Raw genomic sequence first — 22382 nt, 5'->3', positions numbered from 1 at the left:
TCCTTCTCCAAGCTTGTTCCTCTGGGTTGGTCTGTCTGTTAGGAGGGTGATGGTGAGGGGAAACAATATGTCCCTGTGTTGGCTGGTCCCAGTCTGCCGGTTTCTATATCATCTGCCAGAGAGCAGCGGTTAAGGGTTTGAGGGATCTGTGATGATCTTCCCAAGTCCTGGATGGATGATCTTCCCAAGCACTTTCTGCCATCCATACAGTACATTGCAGTCCAGGAGCAGGGGACAACAATTTGTCCTAGCCAGAGACAATCCCTACATCATTTCCCCTTCATTGCCCATCTGAGCCTCTTTACCACATTTGTCACTTTTATAGTATTGAACATGCATTATTGCTGGCTTTTGTCTTATGAAGTATTCATGATTAATCATGATTAATTAATTGCACAATGTGCAATTAACTGCTTAATTTTTTTATCGATTGACAGCCCTAGACATTTCCTCTTAATTTGCTGAACATTGAGTGGCACGTGTTAAGGTGTATTTGGTCAAGCCGAGATTTATTCATTACAGGGCAATTCAGAACACAAAATAAAGGGCTGAGGCATTATAGGTGACTAATGGTGCAATATTGAGAGATAATGGCTTGCATCATGCCTCATTAGATCTGGGTGAAAGGAATGCAGCGTGAAAAGCTGGACACATCAGAGAATCGACAGCCCTTCCAAATCCAGCCATCCCTCTACCCCCCTCCTTGCCTCTCTTCTAATCTCCTCTGTCCCTGCTGACATCATACATCGTCTGTTTCCTAATAACCCTTCAGTCTGCCTCTCCTCTCACATTTCAGCCTTCTTCTGGCATCACTTGGATGCAGAGCCTCCAAATCCTCCTCTATCCTGGCCGAGACCAGTCTCACAGATGAGCCACTTCTTGTGTTTTCAATACAGCCCCCGTTCCTATTCACCATGGAGGAGCTCAGGTCGGTCTCCCACACTCTCATTTTCCTCTCCACATTGTGTCACCTTCAGTCCACATTCTGGATGACTTGGTTTCGCGCTCCATCCAGTGTAGTGCATGCTCACTGCCCTGCCCGAGGGCCACTCTCTCCCCTGCGCTCTCAGTGCTTATTTATGGGAATATGCTGATGGAGTGAGCACAGGTGTAGAAAGACAATGCCTCAGAGGACGGGAGTTAGAAGCCTTGCTATTCATCATTAACCTGTTTGCCCTAAAAATGTAACACAACTATTCATCAAGGGAATGAGAGAAATGCAATGAAGTTGTGGAAGAGGGGTGAGAAGGCGGGTGCAAAAAAGGGGGAGAGGACGAGCAGGAGAGAGCGATATTGCTGTTGGGGGGCAGTCGAGGTGTGGAGAATCTGGGTCAACGGAATACAGAGGTAAGGCTGCACCAGTTGCTGGTGCAGGAGACCCAGCTGAGGATCCCTAGAGAGGAAGTCATTTAAACACCAGTCAGATTTGCCAGCAGTGATGGCTTGTTAAACAATTGAATCTATTTATTCTCACACAGCCATTAAGATAAAAAAAAACAAAACATTGCAATAAAACCAATTTTAGACTATCGTCAAAAGACCTATCGAGGGATTATGTTTGAATCCCTCCCATAGACAATCTGAGACTGGCACATGGAAGCTGTATGCTCGGGATTTACAACAACGTACTCAGATGCTGTATTTTGGGTTTTATCCCATTACATCACCCATTTTAGTCATTGAGGTCAGTAAGGCAGCAGGTCTGATGCAGTTTTATTACTTTAATAATGTATATATCAGAAAACAAATCTACAAAAAAAATGAGGAACATATTTACATTCACATTGTACATGCAGATAACCCTTTTCAACCTTGGTCCAGACAGATATTATATCCTTGTTCCACCCTACTTGTGCAGTGACTTGTATAATCTACAATGACAAACAAGACCTGAATTATGTATTTTGCCTGTACTCCGTGCCCAAGCGTCTCCTCATGGACAGTCAAGTGTGTGAAGCAGGCTGACGCCGTTTTGTTGCACGGTGCTCAATATTGTACCAAATAACCCTAAATCCTGTGCTTCATCCTGTGCTTAATGTCCAGTGGCCGCCGCATGACTGTGTTTCCTGAACACGTGTTTGTGAACGTTTTGGGCATAAAGAAAAATGTGTGGAACAGATCAGGGTCAGAATGTGAATGTGTCAGCTTGAGCACATGTGGAGGATGGACCAAGCTGCTTGTGCGGCTACTACCCCAAAACCCAGCATGTGAGGTGCTGAAGCCAGTTTGTGATGAACAGAATGCTGACTCATACAAAAAGAAAAGCAACCTATCTTAAAAAGGAACAAATGAACATTTTTGGAACTGTAAACGTGAAGTTTACTTAATGTGAATGAGCAAAACACTGCATGTGTCCCATCCATCTGTTCTTTATTCTTTAATCAGTGATGAAAGTTTTAACATATTTAGCAATGAAAAATACAGAAGAAATGACTGTTCTTTTCTGCTAATGACAACTTTTACTTATTTTTTACATAGAGAACCAAAAAAATTGATTTGTTCCTTTATATCTAAGTTTGATAAACTGGCTAAACTTGTTTTTCTTTGAATCCATGTTTAAGAAATGCGACACATTAACAGAACTTGACATGAATCTCTACGAGTACCAGCCTTGCCTGGCTGCTGTAGGAGACAATGACAAATCTTCTCTCACCCTCTCTGGAGGTTGTTCCTGCCTAGCGGCTCCAGCTTCCTTGCGACCCTCCCAGGGATAAGTGGGTTTCAAAAAATCAATGGAGGCCTCTCTTCTCTCTCAAAGAATGTACTAATCACAACTCTAAAAGCTCCAGGTCAGGGAGAAGTGAAGGCTAACTAAAGGATCTGAACTGACTTTAAAACACAGAGCTACAACACAAGGTAATCCTTCTGGGCAGGGGGTCCTGTAATAGGTGGGCTTTGAAAAGCTGGCTCTTTAAAAGATGTCATAGTTATTCCGCAAATAACACCTATCTGTATTATTACAGGCCTGGTGCCTGTTGTATGATGCTAAACAGTAGAGGTAAAAACATCCAACTGACCCCTCACGACACTGCAAAAAAAGACAGACAACGGGTAGTCGGAGTGGGCAACGTATCCTCATCCTCAGTGACTCTGAACACCAGCGCTTCTCAGGGGTGTGTGCTGAGATCTTTACTGGACTCGCTCTACACACCACTGCAGGGCCACTAATGGCCCTAACATCACCATGAAATTTGCTGACGTCACAATGGAGGGGAGGTAGGGAGGAAGTCAGCACAGGAGTGTTCCGGTAAGGTGGCAGAGCGACGGTAGCTCGCAGTTGCCTCTCTGGTTCCACAATGGTGTTTATTTTTTTGTATTCTTTTTTTTTTTTTTTTCGGCGCAACGAAAAAGACATATGGCCATCGGAGAAATGTCCGATGTCCATGTCTACAAGCAGATAAAGGTTCTTCCAGCTTGATCATCCTGCTGACACACAGGATGATCTACAAGAACAACTGCACACGCTCGGCCTCCAGACCCCAGTGTCCAACGTCCTTTCCCTAGACATTAAACCTGAGTACATAAAACATAAGATACTTATAAACTCTAGCTACTGTTCATCGCTGGTGGAGTTGGTGACTGTGAGATGTAGTCCTTTTATTTACCACGGGAATTCACCTCAATTTTTATTATTGGACTGTACATTCCACCCAGCGCTAATGCGAAGGAAGCGCTCTGCGTGCTTTACGGAGCTGATCGCGATCTGGGGACACGTACACCCTGACGGACTGTTCGTTATCGCCGGAGATTTCAACCATGCAAATCCCAAGTCAGTTCTCCCTAAATTCCATCAACATGTGACGAGAGAGGATAACACACTGGATCTTGTAGAGGACCAACCCTCCTTCCACTGATCAGGTGCCGTGTCTTACCACAGCGCACGTGAGGAAAACTCACGACAGGCTGCTGGACCAGACAACATCCCTGGACGATGCTCAGAGAATGTGCAGACCAGCTGGCAGATGTTCTCACAGACATCTTCAAAACCTCACTGAGCATCACCGTTGTTCCTACGGGTCTCAAGACCACACCATCGTGTCCGTGCCCAAGAAGTCTTCAGTGTTGTGTCTCAATGACTGCTGTCCCAACCAATCATGATGAAGTGCTTCGAGAGGCTGGTCATGAAACATATGAAACCCTGCTGCCCTCCACCCTGGACCCACTGCAACTCGCATATCATCCGAAACGCTCCACAAACGATGCCATCGATCTGCCCCTCACGCACCTGGACAATAAGGACACATACGCATGAATGCTGTTCAGGTCAGCATTCAACACCATCATTCCTCAGCACCTGGTTGAGAAGCTGAGCCTGCTGGGCCTGAACCCCTCCCTCTGCAACTGGATCTTGGACTTCCTGACTGAGAGACCTCAGTCTGTCTGGATCAGGAACAGCGATGGACAAAATGTGGACAAAACGAAGGATATGACTTCAGAAGACAACGGAGGGACCACTCTCCTCTGAACATTGACGGTTCCTGTGTAGAGATCATCAAGAACACAAAGTTCAGTGTTCATTTAGAAGAGAACTTCTCCTGGAATCTTAACACCAGCTCAACAGCTAAGAAAGCCCAGCAGAGCTTTCTGACCAGCTGCATCAGTGTCTGGTTTGGAAACTGCACCGTATCGGACCGTAAGACCCTACAGCGGATAGTGAGGACAGCTGAGAAGATCATCAGAGTCTCTCTTCACACACAATGGACATTTCCTCCTCTCGCATGTTTTGCAGTAGGGGGCAGTGGTGGCCTGGCGGTTAAGGAAGCAGCCCCGTAATCAGAAGGTTGCCGGTTCGAATCCCGATCCGCCAAGGTGCCACTGAGGTGCCACAGAGCAAAGCACCGTCCCCACACACTGCTCCCCGGGCGCCTGTCATGGCTGCCCACTGTTCACTCAGGGTGATGGGTTAAATGCAGAGGACAAATTTCACTGTGTGCACCATGTGCTGTGCTGCTGTGTATCACATGTGACAATCACTTCACTTCACACACTGCATCAGGAAAACAAACCAGTATTGTGAAGGACACTACACACACACACACACACACACACACACACACACACACATTACCACTACAGATTATCTATCTGTAATATAAACTATTCATGCATTGTTCCATTTTGCACAGCAATATTTGCACTATTGTACTTCGTACATTTATTTATTAATCATTTCACCTGCTTAGCGCTGTCTGTCTCATTGTTGTCTACATGTTTTTCGTTAAATGTTATTGTTGAACTGCCTGAGTCCCCAGTTTGCACCTTATGTAGCCCAGTTTGTCTGTGTCACACACATGCACTTTATGTCAGTATGTGACTTTGTCTAATCGTTCAAATGTTACACGTAGCACCAGGTTCCAGAGAAACGTTATTTCGGTTCACTATGTACCGTCTAACATGTATATAGCTGAAATGACAATAAAGCTCAACTTCAACTACAGCCATGCCAGGAGAACAGCCTCAACTTTTCTTCATAGTGGACTTTAGGAAGAATAGGAGAACACACCCCTTCACCATCAACAAGTCTGTGGTTGAGAAAGTGAGAAGCTTTTGCTTCCTGGGAGTGCACCTCACTTGGACAGTCCACACAGACACAACAGTGAAGAAGGTGCAGCAGCATCTCCTCTTTCTCACATCCTTAGGACTTTCTGTAACTGTGCTATTGAGAGCATCCTGAGCATCACCGCCTGGTATGGGTACAGCACCGCCTCCAACTTCAAATATCTGCAGAGAGTAGTGCAGTGCTGGAGGTGAGATTCCCTTCCTAAGAGACATCTACACCAAATTCTGCCTGAGGAGAGCAAGGAAAATCATCAAAGACTCCAGTCAGAAACCCCAGAAACTGCTACCGACAGGCAGAAGGTAGAGCAGCATCTTGTCCTAGACCAGCAGACTATAGGACAGTTTCTTCAGACCATCGGACTATTAAACTCAAGCAGTACACTGACTCATAAACACCAAACTCAGAGCTCATAACCTCATTTTGTCCTATTTGCAAATATATATATATTTATTTATCTACTCAATATATCTATTAATATATATTTATCTACTCAATCTGGTAATGGAGAGAGCGAAATCTTGTCCCCTCCTGTCATTCTCAGTTTCTTGATTTGTAATGGCATACGTTAACAGTTACTCTTATTTTTTGCATACAGCATGTATTGTTGCACTGTTAAATGATAATTGGCCTCTGTATTTATGATGATAAAACTTTGAATATTAAATGGTAGTAACGTTTGATACAATAGTCAGCATAAGAATGATGGCATTTCACAATTCATGATCCAGTTCTACAGAAAGCACACATGCAATTGTTCAAACTCCAGACAGAAAGCAATCCCCTTGGAGAATCTATTCCAATCGGTTTTAAAATAAGAGTGGCTCATCTGGCAGAGGAATCTGTTGTCTTGCCGAAGAACTGCACAATTCCAATGGTCTTGCTAGTCATTATGATGTGGACAATGTTCGGTTTGTTCCCTCTTCCCGCATAGCACCGCCCCAAAAAAAAACAGATTTGTATGCAATTAAAGGCTAAATATCTGTTTGTTGTACTAGTTTGTCCAACTTATAAATTTAAGTAGACCCTTGCTGTAGACCCTTGCTACGCATTGGTGTAAAAAAGTCATTCAAAAGAACAGCAGCAACAGATCAGAAAGCTATCCCAGTGAGAGACCAGGGAAATGATGATCACAGTAGAGATCGGCCTTTTTTTTGTTCATTCCTAGCTTTTCATCTAAGCCTCTCGACATTCACAAGGGTGATTTGCCCCCTGCCGACTTCCGAACAAACTATAGACCTTCAGCTCCTTATTACTTCTGTCCTCCACAAAAGGTCCAGGACCCGCAATCAGTGGAGTGTAAGAGCAAGCTGAAATCCATGCAGATAAGAGCAGAGGAGCAAACCCCAAGGGCAAGACTAGGACAGCAGAGTGCAATTCTTCATTTCCAGCCATGGCATCCTGATGCAGTCTCATTGCGTTCCTTTCCCTCACACATCTTGCACAGATTCCCCATCTGCCGGATGCAAACAGGTGTGTCCAGTGCCTGTGTTTTATGGTAATGTACAGAAAGGTGCCTCTGCCTGCTTTAATGGACTAAGACAGGATGTTTTTACTGAAGTAATGGGGAGAGATTATCTGGTGCTGCTGTGGCAATTTATGAACGTCTGCACTCTCCAGCCATTCTTTCCAAAGCTTTCATTTTCTCCGGCAGAGTGTTGGAGTCACGAGTTACGTAACGGGGTTTCTGCCCGTTTGATAGCTCACAATCATTAAAAATAAATCACAATATGTCAGAGTGCAGAAGCTCTCTGCACAGAAGTCTTCCAGGGGCTTTGGTTGAAATCTGCATTTCAGGACTTTGCTACAAATGAGAATTTGTTCTGTCAAAGAAAAGGTGAAGGAATGATCTTTTTTATATATACCATGAAAAATTTAATTGAAATGGCCAATTAAGTCTTCAAATACAATATTTCATAAATATGTCATTTATTTTCTATGGTAGTTCAAAACAGTTCTGTTCTGCCCTTCAACATCTCTTGGTCTGTTTGTATTCCAGGACACTTCAAGGCTATCCTCAAAGATGCAAGACAACTCCCAGTGAGTTCTAACATCCATACATCCTTTCACTTCAATATTTAAAGTGAACAGTTAAAGTTAGGGCAACGTAACACTTGGCTCTTAAAACGTGATTTTCCTGCTATTCCAGTAAGTTACCCCTAAAGTTGTGCTTTGCTGTGAAATATTCATTTCAATTGTAATTTCAAGCATGCATCATAGCTTTTGTTAAGCCATTTACATTTACAGCATTTATCAGACGCCCTTTTCCAGAGCGACTTACAGTCAGTAGTTATAGGGTCAGTCCCCCCCTGGAGCAATTTTGGGTTAAGTTACTTGCTCAGGGACACAATGTTAGTAAGTGGGATTTGAACCCGGGTCTTGGGTCTGGGTCTTGGGTCCAGGTTCTTATGAACCTGGGTCTGGTTCATAAGCGAGTGTGTTACCCACTAGACTACTACCACCATTCTAGCCCTGTTGATTAGAGAACCAGAAACCTGAAAAAAAATGATTAATTAATTGCCTCCATTCATCCACTGTTGTATTAAATGCATTGTAACAGTTTCAGAATTTTGAGTACATTTTGTTAGATTTTAGTGTCTGTTACCTGAGAGGGCATAGAATTTTTGTTTAATTTTCCAAACGTGCATTACTCATCAAAACTAAGGTCCCTGACCTCAACGGCAGCACAGTTCATATCGTCTTAACATGGAGAATCTAACTAAAGGCACACAAAAATCAAAACTACCTAAACACAACACCAAAACTACCTAAACATGCCAACACCATGCACATAAACGAACATCACCAAAAAAAACTCTACTTGACCATGTCCGACAGTGAATAAATTCAAAATTAATCGGCAGCTCCAAATGCCCCGAGCTCTCCAAGAAGGGAAAAACTATACCATAATCCAGCCTTCATGCATGCCTGTACGAAGTTTCGCATCTTGTGGTTGGCAAATAGTGTTGATGATGTTATCTCTGCTAATGGTCAGTCAATTCTAGTGAGGACAGAAGATCATCGGAGTCTCTCTTCCCTCCATAACCAACATAACACGCTGCACACCCCTCACATGCACTCTTCACCCTCCTACCATCCGGAAAAAGTGTACCGAAGCATTCAGGCCCTCACTACCATACTGTGCAATAGCTTCTTTCCACAGGCCATCAGACACCTGAACACTCAGGGACTTTCTACTCTGGACTGACACAAACACACACTCTCAATATTGTACTATTACTTATCTGTAATATTATCTATAAAAGCATCATTTTGCACAGCAGTATTTGTAGTGCCATCTATCTCATTGTTGTCTACATGTTTTAGTTAATCTTGCACCGCTTGTGTCCCTCTGTTTGCACTTTATGTTAACCAGTTTGTCTTTGTCACACACGTGCACTTTATGTCATTTTATTACGTGGTTTAATTGTTCAATATACTACATTTGGCACCAGGTTCCGGAGAAACGTTGTTCGGTTTCACTATGTACTGTCTAACATGTATTTAGATGAAATAAAAAAAAAAATTCAACTTCAACTTCAACTTCAGTACGCTGGCAGTCATACACTGCAGAAAGTTACAGGTGCCACTGTGCCTGACTTCTAAAAAGAACTGATTCAAGAAATGGCATAATACACAATCATGTGGCTATAGATTTTAATTGCCAATTTAAAGTAAGCAGTGAGTTGCTGATATGATTGAGCAAACAAGTAAATAGGTTTGATATTGCACACAGAATGATGTAGGAGGTAATTACCATGACCTAAATGTAACAATGTATAAGGAAAATAACAATGGACTTCAGACAGAACCTTGCGAAACACAAAACTCCACTTTACTATGTGAAGATGAAACATCACAAACTGTCCACAAACTGATATCAATCAGTCAAATGTGATCTGAACCATGAGAGGGCTATTGCCTTAATCCCAACAACATTCTCTAACCTTTAAATGAAAATAATGTGATCAATAGTGTCAAATGCTGCAGTAAGTCAAGCAGGACAAGCAGCGAGATTAACCACTTTAACTAGCACCGTCTCAGTAGTATGATGAGGTCTAAATTCTGACTGATAAACTTCATGAATGTTGTTGCTGAGTAGGTATGCACACAGCTGCTGGGCTACGAACGTTTCAAAATTCTCTATATAAACGGAAGGTTGGATATCATTTTATAATTCGAAACCTGTCCTGTTCCTGCGCTTCCTTCTCCCCACAACCACGAGACATGACAATGCTGATCACGAGGAAGAGGGGGGATTTTTGGTTGCATTTGCAGCATATACCACACGCATGGAGCATGTAGGACTGTAAAAATAAATAAATAAATAAATAAATAAAATAAAACGCGTAAATTATATAAGAAATGTACAATGGAATAAGTCATCCATTTATATACCTGTGTGAAAGAAGTGTGACAAAGAATTTTTGTGGTCAGAAATGAAGGTTACTGATGACCTTTACTGTGGGCGGATGTTTGCCTTTTGCCCAATCCATCTCCAATGCATGCTGATTGGTAATCCAGATATTGGGCTGTAGTTTATTCGATTTGCTCTTATATTGTGGACATACTTTTATGTTTTTATAAAGAATTATTGGCATCTATTTTATGTAAAATTCCATCAAGCCACCCATCTTCTAAATGGCATTAAACATGAGTGGTAATTTATAATAGAATATTAAATGAGGCAATGGGATTTATTTAAATATTTAAGTATATATTTAAATATTTATTGTACCAATTGTTATTCATTGTCAGAGATTAAAATGTTCTGCAGTAAGGGAATGCGACATTTTGAAGGATACAACTGATTCTATTTCCCTGATGAACCCTTCCTTCATTCCCTATCGCCCATAAACAGAATTAAGGGATTATGCCTTTGCAAGAGTACTGAGCACTGTTTCTATAAATAAATAATTTTAATTGCAAAATTTCCCTGAATTGGATACCATGTCTGCAAAACCCCTTTTGAACAGATATTGATTGAAAGTGTTTCAATGCTTGTTTTATGTCCAAAATCAGCGCTCAAGTACACAAAAACCTTGTATTTTTTTGTTCATGACATAATGGTTGGGGCCATAAAACTCTATTCTTTATTGCCTCAAAGGTAGCATGTGTTGCATGTGTCTAGTATGTATTGATTTATTTATTTTAATTATAATTCCCATTCTAAACCATCAAGGCTTTGCTTTATTACTGGGGTTGTTAAAATTGCAATTTTCTTTACAAAAGGATCCACTGGAGTCAAGCAGTTGTTTCCTTTCATGACAGCAATGAGTGCTTCTGTCCATGGTGTGATAAGAATGGAAAACAAAACCATAATATCGAATTCATCCTTGGTTTTCTTTCTTTTTCATTCTTTTTGTCCCAATTCAGAAATTGGGATTATTCTGATGAATGGTCTTTTTTACCATTTGTTTTGACAAAGTGATGAAATTGTGCATTGGATGAACAAATGCATAATATTGTATTGTGACATCATAATTTTCATCATTTATTACATCGACTTTTCTCATGCAGACACTATGGTGTAGGAACCTTGACTTTTCCATACCGGCCCCTGATGGCATGACGTTCCCTTTTGACAGTTTCTTGCCAATCGTGTGACAGCTTGTTCCAGACTCTGTACCACTTTGTCACAGCTGGAGGAGCGCAGAAGAGCCGCCCCCACCATAACCCGGTTCATCCCGTGCTCATACAGGGGGAAGGAGACATGATGATATGTTTACCCAACACATTTCAGGCATCTAGGGGGAAGTGAACAGTCTCTGATGAGACGTGTCCTGGAGCCTCATACCCTCTCAGGGTGATCTCGGTGATGTAGAGTGCGCTGACAGATGATTTTCTGGCATGCTCACTAACGTGCGCTCTTCTGCGGAGCTGGTGCTCGCACCTCCTGCAGCTCCTATCTGCTGGATAATGAAGGGGTCTGTTCACACTCTTTATACACGTTTTATCACGTCGAACAATTGGCCGCTATTGTCCCATTGTGTTGCTATCTAAACTTGACCTCGTTGTGGCAGCGTGATGTTCTCCCAACAAGCAGCCATTCAAATAATCATCCAGAGACCCTTGTGCCTCAGCGTTACATAATCCTCGAGCGCTTAATTCATTCTGTCCTCAAAAAAAACGGCACAGGTACACCTACACGCTTGCGCCGTTCCCGTGCCGACCAGTGGACGAGAGCCACCAATTTGTTTCATGTCAGTTGGAGAGCAAGCCTTATCTAATTTTATCAAATGTTCTCCATGCTTTTTAACCTCTAACACATTCACAAACCCACACACACACACACACACACACACACACACACACACACAAAGTCTCTACTGTATTAAATACCAACACTACAGAAAAGTGTGACTAGGACAGGGGCTGGGTCCTTGACAGGCCGGGCGAATTTAGCAAAAGGGAGCGTCATGACTGAGGCGGGAGGAGGGGCTTGTGAGGCAACAGAGGAGAGAGAGGGAGTGAGAGCGAGAGAGTAGAGGGGGCGAGGCAGAGCGAGGAGCGTAAATTGACTCAAAGCAGCTGTGGATGCTCCACAGTATGTGAGAGACAGAGGAGAGGAAAGGAGACAAGATGGAGCGAAGGAGCAGATGAAGACTGTCGTTTGGTAAGTGTCCGTGTGCGTGTGTGTGAAAGAGACATGTTTAGTTATTTAAATGCCTTGACGTGTCTTTTGTGTGCGTCTTACGTGTTTAATGTCTTTGATGTGGTGCGCTGGTGTCTCTGTTGTGTCTGACTGTCTGTAGGTTCAGGACACTGTGAGTGTACTGTTTTGAGTGTGAAATTTAGCTTCATGTCTGACCGTTTGGAGCAGAGGTGTGTGTTTACTCCAGCCCTGTCCTGCACGTCTCTGTCTGTGAGTTGAAATGCCAGCCAAAAGAAGACAATGGAGTCCCCTCTCCCCTCTTCATATTCATATTGATGAATGCATGCGGTGATTCTGGGCACACTGAGTAAACCCTGGAAGCCTGCGCTGCGCCTGTAGTAAACACACGAGAGTGGAGACGCATCCACCCCCCTCCGCGCTCCAGGTGAACTCCGCCACTCGTCGCCTGGAAGCACCGTGCTGGAGTGCTGGAATGTTGGCGGCTGGAGTTGCACCGATTCTTAATTGCTACGCCGTGGTGGCATTTGGGGTTCTGTTGTCGGCGATCACCAATGACATTTCCAGGGCAGAGCACACATTCAAATAATTACACACATATTAATGAAGAAAGTGGGCGAAAATGGGGATTAAAGCTGCAGCAAGGGACCAACACAGTGACCTGTCCTTAACCAATTAATTGACCAGAATGGGAAGAGAAACACATGCAACGACCTAAATGTTAATGTCTATTTATATGTAAAGGTCGAGATGAATTAATTGCGTCATGATGAAATAAATTTTACAGTGCAATTAAAGCAGAATTCCTTACAGTTCAGAAACACTCTCGTGATTAGATTATGGCTATGGCCATAATAAACCTTCTTTAAACGGCACTGGAGTAAACACATTGCATTCTTTGTACATTCTTGTGCAATGTTGTGTAAATTCAGTGTATTTTCTATTGTCAATGTGTAAGAAATGAATTGTGTAGAGTGTATTGTTGTTACATTTAGTATTTGTGACATTTAATCTCATTCTGAAAGGAAATGAAGAGCGAGTATTAATGTACGTGTGTTTTTTTTTGTTTGTTTTTTTGGTGAACCTAGTTGCATCCAGTGGTCCAGATGAACGTGTCCAGGCCGCCTCCAGCACAGCCCCACTTTTCCTCCCCTGCCCCTTCTTCACAGCTCTCCCTGCCTCCGTCCTCCACCTCCTCACCAAGCCCGCCCTCGTCCTCAAGCCCGGCCGCCCCCGCTCTGCCCCCGCCGCCCTCTCCAGTCAAGATCTCCATGCAGGAGCACTTTGCCATTAACGTGTGCCCGGGTCCCATCCTTCCCATCCCGCAGATCTCCGACTTCTTCCCCCGCTTCCACGACTTCCCCATCGCCCCGCCACCACCCCGGGAGAAACAGGTCCTGCGGGACAAGGACAAGAACGGAGATCAGAATGGGGAGAAGGACAGGGAGAGAGAGCAGGAGAAGGAGGAGAACGGTGGGGACAGGCAGGAGTTGATGGACTCAGATGATGATGATAGTAAGTCCTCTCCCTAACTCACCCTGCATTTCCTCACATCGTCTAGCCCTCTGTCTCTGTGTTGGGAACGTGCTATTTTTCCCTGCTGTCTAGGATGATACCTGGAGGATGATGTCTGATGTCTGTGCGTCTCTCATTACAGATTAAATATAATCTGTGGCACCTGCCATAATTATTGAGTTCTGCTGCTCTACTATTTCCTCCACCGTCACCGCGTCGCTAGCTGTTATTTATTTATTTATTTTCTTCTGGAAACCCCGCTGATTCATTACTCTGCCTGTCTGCATAATGTCATGCAGTTCATAATCTTCACTCCATTTAGATTCAGCGACACCAAGTGTGCCGCCCCTTTAAATACCAGTATAGCCAGTCAATCAATCTAGTGAAGGTATTGCATGTGTCCCTGGGTGCAAATCTTCACACATACATGTACTGGATATGTGTGTGTGTGTGTGTGTGTGTATTATTGATTTAATGATGGATTCCATGCTACAGCATACCTGGGTACTCTGGAGTTCAGCTTGCTGTTTGATCAGGAGAACAACTGTTTGCACTGCACCATCAACAAGGCCAAGGTAAAAAATAAAATAAGATTTATTCTTCATTAACCCTGTTACAAGGTTTGACACCTTAAAATACAATTTTGTCAGAGGAAAAGTACAGAGCCAGTGCAATGAAACTGTTTTCATTCATTGTGTCTTAGGTTCATTATGAACACTTAATTACTGAACTCTGACAATGGCATATATTTAAATCTTCTGTAAGTGGGCACTGTGAGGCCCATAATCGGGAATCTGTTTTTCCATATGTCACTCACTTTGTCCCAACAAAAGAGCAAAAAAAATGTGTTGTAGTGGAGAATGATTTACTGTTTTTCTTTAATATTAACAATGACACATAGGGGTTATGACAAAATTTGTCATTAATGATAAGCAATGGAAGTGTACTTGTGAGATGACTAAATGTTGTTAGTATACAGTAAACAAATCAATTCTATAATTATAATTCATCTTGAGGCGGGGGTTAGTTTGCAATCATTAAGCAAAAGATGGTCTTTCTTTAGAAAAAGACCATATTTTGTGTCTCAAAGGGTTCCTGTTGTCTTAGCTGTTGTGAAAGGTCTATTGAAGGTCATTCTAAGTTCCAGATGCTCCAGAACTTTAAATTTAATATTTACATACAGTAATATTTGCTGACAACCCTTGACCTGTACTGATATTATGGAATATGAATGAGCGTGTGCATGTGTGCACTTATGTATGAATATTTCCTCATCAGGGACTAAAGGCCATGGACTCCAACGGCTTGGCAGACCCATATGTCAAGCTCCACCTCCTGCCTGGGGCCAGCAAGGTCACTTCAACCTTCTCCCTCTCCCCTCACACGTAAACAGACCCACACGGACACATGCAGAACACTTTCTGTCCTTCTCTACTCCAACCCACGCATGATATAACTCACGGCCTGTTGGCCAAAAGGGTTTTTGAGAGAAGCGACCAGGCCTGCGCGCCGTATGGAGATCATTATTGCGCTCTGGCGGGCTCTCCTGATGCATGCAGACAGCTAACACTCTCTGGTTACACCATGTTGTCAGGGGAGAGATCAGGCTGCCGCTCCGGGTCGCCTGAAGGCAGGCGGCTCGGGTTCTATATCCCTCTCCCTTTTTTTTTCTCTGGCTGCGAGCTGATATTAGATTTTAGCGTGATGTTGTTGCAGGAATGGAGCCAGACAGGTACAGAACTCTGGTGTCCATGGTCAGGACCCCCCCGCCCCCCCTTTCTCTTTCTCCACTTCCCTCCACTCCCTCTTGGTTTGCCTTCTGTTCATGTTACCTCTTTAAAATATAATTTTATTTTTTTTTGCCCAGTGACCACTTCTACATTCTGTTGTCAGTCTCTTCCACTATCGTTCCATCTTGGCCCGACCCACTTTGACCTTGGAATACCAACACAAGAGTGGACAGGGGGAAGAGATGGAGAAAGGGGAAGGATGAGAGAGAGAAAGGGGAAGAAAGAGAGAGACAGATGAGGGGAGGACAGCAGCAGGTGGTTGTCATGGAAACAGTGCAGATTGTTATACGACTCACGTCAACAGAGGAGTGTGGATGAGAGAGGAGGGGAGGGAAGCACGTCAAAGAGTACGCAAATATCCGCGCTGCATGCCGGCTAAATATCGACCACAACACTCTCAAAACACAAAGGAGAGTAAAAGAGCCACAATGACACTGTCACACGCGAGCACTTAAACACACATACATGGACTTAGGGACCTAGTCCCTTCATTTCGTTAGAGTAGAGTGCAGGCACGGGCACATGGCCACATGGCACACTTACACACACACATGCTCTCATATGACTTTGCACTCAAAACTTGCTTTAACTTGCACAAACATTTCTCAGGTTGGTCATATGGATCAGACGTGTAGTGAATGTTCAATAGAATGTTGAATAGTAGTGTACAAATTAGCTTGAATTGAACTAACCAATGTGTATATTGATACCCTACACTTTATTCATTTAAAGGGAGATGGTTCAAAAAATAAAACAACTGAAGCAGGCATGTTTTTAGACCAAAATATTCTCAAATTATTATACTGACCAATTTTTTCTTTTCACAGTAAAATTAAGCATTAAATAAATACTGATTACAGCCGATTATACATTTTAATGGCCAAATTAAAGCTCCCTATTTAACAAATAAAATGCAAATGTGTCTCATTATCACGGTCTATTAAGCACTTTATGTAACTCAACCAAAGTACATAAAACTTCTCACTTGTTTATCCACAACTGTACTGTATGATAAAAAATATGTATAATTAGATATAATAATAGGCCTTATAATTAGATTTTTCATTGTCATAATTACAATTATGCCAGAAACTGGATCCAGTACTTGATGGTTTTGAAATTGAATTATGTATACTACACTAACTAAACCTTGCATTTAAATACTTCTCAGATAATTTTGTATGCATCTTGAATGAATTGTTCCTGGCAAGTAATAAATTGCTCCAACAATTCACCCTTTTTTCCCATGTGAAATGTAAAATGAAATGGTGCCACAGCAAAGATTCGAGGGCAGTTGTGCTCTGTGTTTCATCTTTAATACACAAGATGACTGAGCATCCCTAATTAAACCCGCTTATATTAATAAATCCATCTTTATGCATCCATTACAGCTGCAGATATAAATTTGCACAAGCTCCTGTAATATTGCTGTAACCAAGTGCAGGACACCCATCTTCACAGGCAAAGCGGCCCCCTGTTGACTCAATTACACAGACGCTACAGAACATCACTCAGTCGGAAAACCCACCCTAATGGGGGAATAGAGTGGCCCACGGTTTGCTTTCCTCCATCATTTTCCTCTGCGCCCCGTTCCAGCTCTGCAGCGTGGTAAATAAGATTTCTTAGTCACAAGCCTTACTCAGGGCCGGGAGAACAGGAGAGCGTGAAAGAAAGCGGGGGTCCAGATGGGAGGGATGCCGGAGACGAAGAAGGAGGGCGAGGATGAAATATTTAGGAAGAAAAATGCAACAGCCTTTGAGTCATGGGATGAGAACGAAGCAAGAGAGGAAACCACGCAGGAATGAGCTGGACGATTTTACGCTGACACCATATGTTGTGTTGGACCCAATGCAGGTATGGTAAGGGAGGGTAGAGTGAGAGAGAGAGAGAGAGAGAGAGAGAGAGATGGATGTTCTCACCATTGTAAGAGGACGGCAATAATTAGCTCCAGCGCATTGGCGCATTGACAAATGCTCAGGGAGCCCAGATCACGTTGGGCCCGGAAAACCGCTGCCCGCCTCCTGATTGGCTCAGGCCCGTCGGGGGATCACTCGCAGGCTCTGCCGGTTCCCGCTTCCAGCGCTGATGCACTGTTGTGTAACAAGCTGAAAAGGAAGGGGGAAAAAATCCCGGCGATACATCAAACTGGCATCAACATGGCCTGTAGGCATCACACGACATGGTTGGCTCGGTGTTACGTTAGCGTAAAGCCACAAAAGTGGCCTGCCAGACCCCTCGCTGCCTTTTCCAGCGTCGTCACATGCCACTTTGCTACTAATTGCAAAAACACCATGCTAATTTGCAGGGGTTTCTCGGGTGACATGGTTCTTTGATGGTGTGGGAACGACAGCGGGGAAAAAGGGGGGGTCTGAAAAAGCTGGTGGGGGAAGCCTCCTGTCCTTTCTGTCTCCTCTACAAAGCAGGTGAGCAGATGTCTGCCCATCTCCTGTGGGACAGAGATAAATGAAGTGTCCCGCGCCTCACACTCTGGCTCTGTGCTCACCCCCTCCTCTCAATATTTCTCTTCCAGTGACCCTCCATACCACCACTCTTCATTTCACACTCTTTATTTATCTTGGTAAGTCCCTCCCTATCACAAATTTCTGCCTTCTTTTCTACATTTTTAATGATGTTCAGGTTAGCTTTTTAAAAAAAAAAAAAAAAGAACCCCCAGATTATGATGTGCTGGATGGTTGTGGGGAATGACGTTTTAATCCCCATATGGATTCTCAATGCAGCCTCTTGCAGCCCCTGACCCAAATTCCACCAACTTCAGTCCACTCTGTCATCCAACATTTCCCTTTGACTCTCCAAGCCCACTGAAATTACATTCCTCTTCCATTCATGCAGTAGTCCCAGACCTCATATTTTTATTCAATGTCAATTACTGCACACATGCAAATGCCCCCAGAGGTCACCACAATCATGGAAAATTGGCAAAATTGCAGAGCACTAGATTGCAGCCAAAGGCATTAATATTTCCATTATCTAAAAAAACATTACTCTCTTAAACCCCCCCTCCCCTGTAGTTGTTACGTCTACCACTGCTTTATAAATGTGATCCATTTTTGCCACTTTCACGCCGCCACGTTCACCATTTCTCAGCTTCAAGAGCGACAAGCCTCGTCCCGATTTATCTCTATTACAGCGTCGCAGCAGATGAGAAGATAAGCAGGGAATAAGCACAAGTGCAGACCCGAACTATTTCATTTCTGCGACTTAAAGCTCCGACACCACGTCATAAGGATTATACGTGCATGGTGTGATATTGAGGGGCATGTGGGATTTACACAGGAACGCAGACCTATAGCATTAACCTCCACAGCTCATTCCAACACATAACTGCATTGTGAGAACTTTTTTAATGCCCTTCTACCATCTTCTTACAGGCAAACAAGCTACGTACAAAGACCCTGAAGAACACCTTGAACCCCATCTGGAATGAGACGCTGGTCTACCATGGCATCACGGCTGCAGACATGACTACTAAAACGCTCAGGTAGCCTGGTCCCGTCTTCTCCGAAAACCCTCCTCTGTCACATGCTGCCGTAAAATAGTCCATACGTCCCTCGGGCCTGAACTACAGATCCCAGAGCACCCCTCACTTCTCTGCTGCTCTAATTAACGGCTAATAGGATTAAATGTCGCCATTAATGGCCGGTAATTGGCTGTTTCCTCTTGTGCTGTCTGAGCAAGTGCAGCCCACTACTGGCCCTCCTCCATCTTAGAATGCTCCATACCTTGCAGTGTGGGTGGAGATGCATGCGATTTTCCTAGAGGTGTGGGTCTGTCAAATCTGTGAATGTGCGCAACTCTGATGCTTTTTAAATGTTTCTTCGAAGAAACAAACAACCCAAACTTGATACTGAGAATTAAAAAATAAGTAAAAAAGAAAAGACAAGTCAACATTATGGTTCCAAGAAAACACAGTTGCCTCTCCAGGCTGGATCCGTGATGTGAGTGTTTATCCTCTTACCCAACCCAGTCACTCTTTGCCCGTGCCCAAGGCCTCTGAAAACAAGCACGGTTAGTCAGTGTTTTGAAGCCAGCGTTAATAACCCTTGCCAAAGGCTGCAACTTAAGCTGCGCTGTAGACATCAAATGATAAAACTGCTGCAGTATGAGTATCCAGGAAGCGCAGCATTATACCATTATTAAACCTTCTGGCTCAATGAGTCTATTGGTTTATGTCAAGTGAATGTTACGGGTGTGTGTGTAGATTTTTTAGCAGTGAAATCTTCAACGTGACATGTAAGATATTGAAAATGTGTTAGGCCAGCACCCTTAATAAAGCTACTGAGACCATAGACAGGAGAGGGGGCCACGTAATGCGGTATGACTCATAACTGTTTGGTTACTGGAAAAAAAATTGATCATTTCTTCTGGCTAGGTTCCTGCCATATTGCTGAATACGAAATGCATGATTATGAATAAACCTGAAAAGAAAAAAAAATGCTTAAGCCCCTGCATTGATTCGGCTGCTTGCTCAACATCAAGGATGCCGAGCGCCGAGAAGATGCTCACCGTGTGGGCTGCGGCCCTGCGGTGTTAAGAGCCGCCTCTGTGATCCCCTGCCAGAAAAGAGGTCTTGTGATGGAGCTCCCTCAGGGGAGTCTTGATGGGCCTGGGGCAAAGACGATGGGCAGCAACGCCTCAGTGTGGAGCTCTTATCCTGCCAAGGACCCTCACTCCTGCGTCACAGCTGGGGTGGGCTGCTTCAGGGTGAGAGAACCCCTTTGGCCATCCCTTTGAAGGAAGAGAGTCTTCCCAGCCAGTGAAGAAGCCAGTTGGCTTGGTGATTGCAGTGTGGGTCCCCTAACACTGTGAAGAGCCAATTTAATGTTTTATGAGAAGAATATTGCATTGCCCTGCCAAAAAAAACTGCCGCCAACTAGAAGAAAACGACCAAATAGGTTGACCAGTAGGTTCTGATTGACTAAGTACTGCAGTGATGAATTTTGTTCATCTGGCAACATGATGTTTCATTGTAATAGATGCGGTGAATACCTTCTCATGTCAGTAGAGTGAAATAAGTGGCCCGCATCACGCCAAAAAACCCAGCAGGTATTACAATATTTGGTCCAGCTGTCCTGTAAGCAAAGCCTATAAGGATCTTACTGATCAGAGATCAGAGACACTGTATCATTGTATTAAATGGACATCTGACCTCACAGTTCTGTTTTGTAGTTAAAGTGCACTAATTGACTGGAAATCACAGGTTTACAGGTTAGAAGAGAGCCGCTTCTTAGTGAGGCTTATAAGAAGGGCAAAGATTGAACTCTGGAGCAATGGAAAAAAAGGTCATGTGGACTGATGAGCAGAGATTGACCCTGCCCAGAGTGACGGATGGATCCGCGTAAGAAAGGAAGCACACGAAGCAATGCACCCCTCACGAATTGGATCGACAGAACAGGAACTGGGGTTGCTTCACTTGGTCATGGCTGATTTCAGCAGGAATATGTGGCACTGATAGGAAGTCAGCTGACTTTCTGGACGCTGAATGATCAAGGTTATCCATCGGTGAATATTTTTTTCCTGTTGACACAGGCATATTTCAAGACAGCAATGCCAGGATAATAATTTTTTAAAGAACCAGTCAGGTAAGGGTGCCATTTTTCCACCCCCATCAGAGACCCACAACACACCTGCTCCTGACAGGGTGTGCCATGGCCATGGGTGAGCATTCGCACCTTGTCACTGTTGTCGTGTCTGGAGCGTGACGGAGCCTCGGTAGCTCTGTCCAGCATTTTCCCAATGAACAGCCACAGAGGTGAGACGTCAGCCGTGCAGCAGGGGTGAAGCTGGACTGTGGTTCATATGACCTTGGAAAGGGCATCCTCCCTGGAAACGTGACAGTTCAGTTCGGCTGCGCTGTAGCAATGTAACAGTCGGTGCTGTATTCACATTACGCTGCGCAATCTACCCCTAAAGCAAATCTCTTGACATTGACATCAGATCATCCGCCTGAAGCCCATGATTTCTTTAAAATACAAACTGCTGTCCAAAGTCAAGAAAATAAGGTATGCGTCTGACCAAATTAAATGCATGAAATATATAATAATAAAATTAGATAAATTGACACTAAAAATTGGTTCAGTTGCCATCCAGCAACCCTTAAACTGGTGACGATGAAGCTTGTATTAATGCCATATTGACAAGCTATTTCCAGGAATGTACTTCTTGGTCTGTGGCTCTGTAGCTGCCGCCTTTTTCCAGTGGTGGCTCTAATCGTATTGATTTGTAGCTGTGAACAGTGTTTCGTAATCCGCCCCTGCACATTTCCCGCCCGCGCTCCAGCACACCTGTTTCATCTCGTCGTTTAATCATCAAGACCCCGCTAATTACCAGTTAAGCTCTAGTCATCAGGCCACATTATCAGGCAAACTAGCAGCCAAGTGCTCAGAACCCAAGAAGCTTGTGTGAATGGAGCCCAGGTGGAGGCTCGGATCTCTCTGCTGAGCCCCTCGGGAGCGGGATTAGGATGCCCCGACCTAAATCAGGGTCGTCGGGGTCAGCGCCATCACCGAAGGTGCGCTGTTGACATGAATGATGCGCCATCTGCTGCGCCTCCTGCAGTAGTGTGATTTGGAGTGATTGTCAGTAATACGGTTAACAGCCATTCATAACGCGAGGTCATGAATATACACGAGCAGGTGGCGGCGAGTCATTTTTTTGTGGCTGCTTCCTGATCTGGCCAAGATGGGACGTTGGATAGATTTGTGGCGTCGGAAGTGCTGATGATTAGACTGTGTTGGCTGCCCACCTCAGCACCCGTCCAACCGGAGAGTCTCCAGATGCTCTTGAAGCCACGCCCTCCACTCTCCTGTCCCATTATACCCTTGTCCTTTTACACCTTCACTTCGTCAAACTCGCACTCACTGCATTCTCACGCATCCCCATTTGGACC

At 44.0% G+C, this 22382-nt stretch overlaps 1 protein-coding gene across 2 annotated transcripts in view; it reads left to right on the top strand.

The window, feature by feature from the left end:
* The window catches only part of doc2g (double C2-like domains, gamma), a 38790-nt gene that overhangs the window by 3393 nt on the left and 13015 nt on the right, over positions 1-22382 (top strand). The window contains exons 2-8 of one of the 2 annotated variants that reach the window (XM_028978150.1): positions 797-928; positions 7557-7597; positions 12106-12173; positions 13259-13685; positions 14181-14260; positions 14964-15038; positions 18865-18974. In XM_028978150.1, coding sequence (XP_028833983.1) covers positions 915-928; positions 7557-7597; positions 12106-12173; positions 13259-13685; positions 14181-14260; positions 14964-15038; positions 18865-18974 — 815 coding nt within the window. In that variant the 5' untranslated portion in view covers positions 797-914. The remainder of the gene's footprint in view (positions 1-796; positions 929-7556; positions 7598-12105; positions 12174-13258; positions 13686-14180; positions 14261-14963; positions 15039-18864; positions 18975-22382) is intronic. The other variant, XM_028978151.1, reaches the window with a different exon arrangement.

This window comes from Denticeps clupeoides, chromosome 4, assembly GCF_900700375.1.
Source record: "Denticeps clupeoides chromosome 4, fDenClu1.1, whole genome shotgun sequence".
NCBI classification, from domain to species: Eukaryota; Metazoa; Chordata; class Actinopteri; order Clupeiformes; family Denticipitidae; genus Denticeps; species Denticeps clupeoides.
Note: the sequence above shows the minus strand (reverse complement) of the source record. Positions and strands in the feature narration are given on the sequence as shown.